General features: G+C 33.8%; 1 protein-coding gene across 3 annotated transcripts in view; it reads left to right on the plus strand.

Moving 5' to 3' along the window:
* The window catches only part of PLA2R1 (phospholipase A2 receptor 1), a 94,191-nt gene extending 88,041 nt beyond the window's left edge, over positions 1-6,150 (plus strand). For all 3 annotated transcript variants that reach the window (XM_016152811.2, XM_036236952.1, XM_036236951.1), the window contains one exon: positions 1,182-6,150. In XM_016152811.2, the coding sequence (XP_016008297.2) occupies positions 1,182-1,396 (215 nt within the window). In that variant the 3' untranslated portion in view covers positions 1,397-6,150. The remainder of the gene's footprint in view (positions 1-1,181) is intronic.
* The last annotated feature ends 1,170 nt before the right edge of the window (positions 6,151-7,320 follow it).

Here is a 7,320-nt window from a genome sequence, read left to right on the forward strand (position 1 = left end):
AACTCAGAGCATTAACTAGCTTCTTGAAGATCTCATAGATGTCTATCAACGGCTCCAGGAAAAGAAATAAATATCCTTGTTTTCTGATGTAATGTTTATCCCATTACACCAGATCTCCTTTCCCTTGATTGCTGTGATATACGTAAAGAGAGTTCCTTAACGCTAGTTGTTCTTTTTTTTTTTAATCTCATTTAGTAAAAGTACATTTATTTCTTACATTTTGGATACTGTAAGTCAAGTAGCATGCACATTATGTAACTTCAGATCAAGACAATTTAGGATAAAAATGTAAATGATAGCCATATATATTGGAAGAACAAATTCTGCTTCCAAAACACCATAAAAGTTAGCCTTCTCTTTTCAGTAATACTGTGTTTATTGAGAGCTTAAGAACCATCAGGCACTAGCTCATTTAAACTTCTCCAATTTTAAGCAAGATGTTGTCAGTGCCCTTCAGTAGATAAAAAACGACAGTGTCGGGAAGTTAGGTCTCATGCACACAGCCACTCACCTAGGATCTCAGTGTGGATGTGTCTGTCATGCTTGCCCTCTGAAGCAAAGTCCACTCCAAATTTCCCTTAGTTATGTGTTATGTTTTATGTTTTGTTATATGATATAATATGTTATCGAATGATTATTTTCTCTAATAAGTTGATTAGCAGGTAAGGGTGTGCTAAATTTGTAATATTTAGCACTGCATGGAACACATTTTGTACATATGGAATTGCCTTTTGTCAGCTTCATTCAGCTGCCAGTATTTCTATGAATAATATCCCCCAACTTTCAGCTCTAAGGGACATATGGTCTCTGTCATGCTGCCGTCATATAACATTGTATGTACATAGATAATGTATAAGTGAATGAGTGTGGCTGAGTCCCAATAAACCATTAGTTATAGAAACAGCTGCTCAGATTTAACCAATGGGCCATAGTTTGCTGAGCCCTGATAAAAGTAATGACATAATTTTGCAAAATTAAAAGAAAATTTTCATCTCATTTTTTTTGTATTTGATATTAGATATTCATGTAGTAAAGGAACATCCAAGAAAAGGTATGTTTGAACAGTAGATAATATTTTTATTTTTCTTAGATAATAAAATAGAAAGTAGCTATGTGATGGTGTCTATCTTATTTCACTGTCACTGAAGTTTTCTTCTTTTTTTTTATTCATCTTCTTTCAGCATCAAGTCACAGCATTGTACCTCTTGCAGTAGCACTGACACTGATAGTAATTCTGGCAATTTCCGCACTTTCCTTCTGCATATACAAGCACAGTAACAGTATCTCCAGGAGACTTGAAGAGTTTGGCAATCCTTACTATCCTACAACCAACTTTAGCACAGTACATTTGGAAGAAAATATTCTCATTTCTGATCTTGAGAAGAATGACCAATAATGGTGAAGTAAGAGAATGCCACAACCATGAGGACCAGTAAAGAAGACTTTATAGAGAAGCCTTCTCTGTACTTTCCTTTACAGATCAGATGCCATTATAAATTGAATTGTGTCACTATTTTAATTATTCTTAAAGTGATTACTGGTTTTGAATTGTAAACAAATCATATTGATTTATTCACTTCAACTGTGATCTATTTTTTAAAGGAGAAATTACACAATAGTTACTATTCAGAAAACAATAACTATTAAGAGAAACTCCCTACTGAAAACTCTCAAACCAATGTGAATAATGATTTTTGCATTACTATGTTTCTACAAAAATTAGGGGGAATTTTAAAATTAAGCTGGTGTCTATTCAGACATTTACTCACACTCATTCTACTGAAAGAGAGAAGAAGCAAGTCAAAATTTAAAACCTTGCACTTAAATGTGATAGGAAAAGAAAAACTTCTAAGAGGTTTCTTGTTTGTTTTTAATCTAATCTCTTTAATTCAGTTTTAACAGCAAGGTTTGGAAAATACTGATTTCTAAGCTTAAAACTCACAGTCCTGGACTCTAAACTAACATTTAGGGTGATGTTCATTTTTATTAGTTCTTACTTTTCAAACTAAAGAAGAGAAATTACGTTTCCTTACATAATAACGGTCTTGGTTAGCAACATACTTTCATAAGCAGCCACATCATGTGGCCTGAAACCTTCAACTACTAAATGATTACTCAGTTTGATAGTTGATAATACCGCATAGATAAACTTAAAGGAATTTATTAAGTTTTATTGTTAAAACACATGAGTTTTATTAAAAACTGAAGGCATAAAATAATACATAACACTCCTAACAATCAAAAGATATAAAATGTAACTTGAATTTAAAGGGGAAAAATTGAAGATCTGAATTACAGTTCCATTAGAACCAGATTAGAGGATGTGCTGAGAAGTACTAAATAAGTTACTCTCTAATAGTAATCGAGATACCTTTGCTGTATAAATGAGTTTATTGGGGGTGTTCTATGTAGTAAGCTATAGTTCTGGGTAACCATCTCCATTAGTGTTGGACTAGTTAGTACAGTTATAAATAGTGATTAAAAAGCATAATACCATCCATAAATTTAAAATCAGATCTGATCTTCCTTCATTAATTTCTTATAAAGAAAAATGACTTTATCATCAATATTTAAAAGTTTACTCATTATGGAAATGTTTTCTGAGTTCCTATTAAGAACCAAGCACTGTTCTAGAAATGCTGGAGTGAGTGAATCAATGAGATCTGTGTTTTCATGGTATTTACTTTCTAATGAAGGAAAACTGGCAGTAAACCAATAAAGAAATACATGAGTAGGAAATATCAGATGATTATGGAAATTAAATAAGGTCCTGTGATAGAGAAAAATTGGGGGACTCTCAGGGCCTCCTCAAATGTGTATTTTAATTATTACAACTAGCTGCCTCAAAACTGGTGGCCACTAGTCACAAGGTGGAGCTCTGGGAGAAGGTATGAATAAACTTCTAAGTTGAAAACCATTATCCTTAGAAATACAATTTGAAGAGCAAGCCCTAAGAATGAAGTCCTTGTGGCCTGAAACAGTTAATATAGCTTCCAAAAGCAGCTCTTGGCTACTGCTGTGTAGTTTACACATTGGAACAATCAACTTCCATAATGTTTTTAAGTTTGGGGGCTTTATTTTTTCAAAGATATTATATGATGTGACAGTTGTGTATTTATGACTCAAAAAAAAAAAAAAAATGACTGGCTTGAACTAACCAGATGGTATAAAAGCCCAATTTAACAATCTGTCAAGTGAAATTAAAGTTCTGTTCTTTTCTGTGGACTTGGTAAAAAACTGCTAATCAATTATCCTTTCAGTCAAGGTATATTGAGGTGAAATAGTCACACATAACAATTTGACAAAGTATGTCATTAGTAAAGTGGTTTTGCAGAAAGAAATTGGGCTGCTTGTCAATGCTCTCTTCTTTGGTACTTAGGATTGGGCCACATCTCCAGAGACTCTGTCCCCATGGACAAACCATGGAGTCCTTCACATGACTGGAATTTCAGAAATAGAAAGTACTGAAATATTCTACTTTATCCATATATGTGCACTTTAAAAACATTTTTTCTACATCTATTTTTAATCTGAACCAGATTTCATAGATACAACATGAAAAGAAAAAAAATAGCTGGGTCACAGACTCATTCACACATAATTAATGTGTTCCCGTCTAAAAATAATCAATTATCTTCTATGACTCTTGGTAATGGAAAATCTTTGGTTTTCCAATTGAAGATATCTTGGAGTCTTCCAACTCCAAGGCAGTGTTCTTGTAATTTAAATACTCGTTCTATTGAAAGCTCCATTCCCTATCCAGGATGTATTTGATGGTCTCTTTAGATAAACATTCAGTCTTTTGGAGTTTCTTTTCCCTCCTCAAAATGGTAGGTGGATATACAGGAACTTGTCACATCCTCGTGGGAAGAAGAAGGTAGTAACTGACTGTAGACATGTGTTTTCTTGTATTCACTGAAGGTAGTTGTCTGGCCCCACTCCTGGAAATTCTGTTGGTATCTGCTATGAAGTATGTAGTTGGTGCAACCTGTAATCTAGTCTCTTTGATTTGGCCCCATCCTGGCTCTTCCTGGTACCATCTTATCCCCAGAGAATTGGCTGTGACTCCCATTCAGTTCCTTACCTGGACACTGCAGTTCTCACTCCTACAATAGTGAGATTCTATCCAGCAACATCCACTGCTGTTAGTCAGGAGAAGCTAACTGCTGTAGCTAGCAATCCCCAAATCATGGTGGCTTAACACAGCAAAGGTTTATTTTTCATCCACACTGACATGGGTTTACCGGAAGACTTGGGCTCTATTGAGTCATTCATGGGTCCAAGTTCTTCCTACCTAGTAGGGCCTCCATCTCCTAAGGCCTTGGAGTCCTCTAATGGGTCTCTATCCTCTGCCTGACAGAACTTAACTTGAGATCCATCTTTCATTAATTATGCAGCTTCCATGGGCTATTAAAAGAACATTTTCTAAGTTAACAGTCTTCAAATTGTGAACACATATCCTAAAGGTGCATTTCCAAGGGACATAGGAGCTCTATTTCCAGAATTTTTAACCTTCATATATAGTCTTCCTTAATGTGAACTTGCGTGAGAACACTCCTGAGATCATCGTTTCATACTGCTGCTTCTTTCCTACCTGTCTTTGCACAAATGCCTATCTCTACTTTAAAAAAAAAAAAAAAAAGACATGACTTTCACTCTTAAAATGAAGCTTTACCTTGGGAAAATGCGCCATGGCAAAAAATAAATAAATAAATAAATAAAAATAAAATAGAAATAAAAATAAAAGTAATCATGTCATTGAAGCATCTTTTAATAAAGGAATTATAAGATGTAGAGCCTCATGTCTTTCCCTGTATTCACACGTTTTTCTGTTAAGAATAAAATGATGAGTTAGAAATTCCATGTTGGAATATTCTAAATTAATATGTATTGCATAGTGGAACAGCAGGAGTGATAACCACTTTGTTTAAGACTATATTTCATCCAACCCCTGACTATTATCCAAGCAGGTATCTCTGGAAAGTCTGGTTATAGGAAGGGAAGTATAGACATTGATAAGAATCTATATCTTCACTTTATTCTGGTGGAAAACTCATGGCAAAGCGCTGCGATTTATTTTAGATTTCTAAGTAAGGGTAAGTATCAGCATGCTTATTGAATTGAAAAATGAAATCAGATCTTTTCTGAACATTGTCCTATTTGACTAATGGGTTTGACAATGAGGATTGGCCTTACCAATTGTTTTATGATGAAGATTTTTTATTCATTCAATAAGCTAAATTTGCAACTGTAGCGTCGATTAAAGTTCTTAAGATACAGACATTTGAATAGAAAAGTGGTATAGACAAAAGTGTAATGAAATTAACACTATTTCTTTTTTCTCAATCGTACTTTGTATATCAGGTAAAATAAGGTGCCTATAAGAGAAAGAGTAACAGACATAATTAATAGTCATTTGAAAAGTCTTATAAAGTCTTTTAATTTTACTGCTAGGAAATTGACAAAGTGAATCATTCTAATGACTGGGCAACAAACTCTTTTGCAAATCAAGTGCGTCCAGTTCTTTGCTTTAAGCAAATTCTAGGAGAACATAATCAAATTGTCAGTTGGTAGATGATAAAAAATAATTTTGAATGTAGGATCACTGTGATTTGGGGCACATATGAGAAAGGAATTCAAATAACGGAGTTATATTTCTATAACAAACCTTTCATTCCCATCTACTTATTTATATAATAAAGTTTCTATATTAGCCTGGATGGATTAAGGCATGCTGTGGAACTAAACAAACACTTTAATATCTGTGGTTCAGAACAAAACTCAGAAGTTAATTTCTTGGTCATGCAAAGCCTGTTATGGTTCCACTAGCTCTCCAGGGCAGCTCACTCCCAAGCAACAGCTCATATGTCTAAGGTGCATGTTCCTACCTCTGGAACATGGGGCTTCCAATGATGCTATGGCAGGCAAAAGGAGTAGAGAACCCTTAAGTCTCTGGGTCCTGAAGTAATACATGGCACTTTCACGCACATACCATTGGCCAGAACTAGTCACATGGTCCAATCTAACTTTAAGAAAGTTTGGGAGGTCTCCCAGTGTACTCAAGAAGGAGAGGATAATCAACTATAGCAAGCACCAGCAATTTCTACCAGAGTTTCTCAGCACGTATAGCTACCAAAAAAAAAAAAAAAAGGAATAGAATTCATGACGAATCTTGACTCATTCTAACAATTTTAAAGTAATATTAATTTATCTACGATACTTTCATTTTATTAGAAGATGCATTACCTGTAACATTTTCGTTTGATATGTACTAATTACTTATTAACTGTTGTAATATATTTATGTTGTTTAGATCAATTGTGTACTAACAATAATTGAAATGACAACTCACAATAGAAAAAATATATATAACAGAGCCTATGTTCACAGGGGAATTTTTAAAAAATAATTTTGATTTACATATATATTTTTTCACTGCAGGCAAATATGACAAGGTGATAAATAAAATACTGTCAAGAGCAAAAATATATTACATTAGGATAAAATTATGTGGGGAGATTGGAATAGAAATAAAAGACTAAGGGGAAAAAGGAAGTAAAATCTCTGACTGTTAAAGTACTTGTTTGTGTGTATTTCTGCTTTTAAATAAATTATGGTGAAATTAAAATTGTTTTTGTATCTCTCATCAAAGGAACTAGGGCTCCTTGGAGAAGTGGTTGATTCCAAGTCTGGGGCAGGAAAAATATAAGATGAAATGGAATATTTTGTAGTGCCAGAAAATAAGAAAGTGCTCACAAAAAGACGAGGCCACAGGATCCAAACTGAGGGAGCTCCCAATGGCTAAAGCTAGAACAACTTGAGTAAAAAAAAAAAAAAAAAAAAAAATTTATTATACTGTATTAAAACCCACAGAATAAATATCTATAAGTCCACATTGACAAAAATAAATAACTGGGGGAATGAATAAATAAATTGGGGAGAGGCAATAGTTCTTCTCTAGAGAATTTCAAGTAATAAATGTAGAAGGAATGAAACAAAAATCATCATTAGGTCAACACAACAGTAATGATTTCCCATCCAAGATCCACCGGGAAGTGCTAAAATTAGTGGGTGAATGTTTGAAGAGAAACAAGAATATGCATAGCCTTAAAGTATCTCTTCCAAGATAGTGACTAATTACAATGGGAAAGTACAAACTGTACCGTGGAGAAATCTCTTTGATCAAGTGATCAAGGTTAACATAAGCAGTAATTAACCATTTCAATTCAATATCATATACCCCTGATATAATGTCCTGAGATGGGCACATAACTTCTTTGGTATTCTCCCCAATAATGCATAATCTCAATTTAATAATAC

Source organism: Rousettus aegyptiacus, unplaced genomic scaffold (assembly GCF_014176215.1).
Source record: "Rousettus aegyptiacus isolate mRouAeg1 unplaced genomic scaffold, mRouAeg1.p scaffold_m13_p_2, whole genome shotgun sequence".
Lineage (NCBI taxonomy): Eukaryota > Metazoa > Chordata > Mammalia > Chiroptera > Pteropodidae > Rousettus > Rousettus aegyptiacus.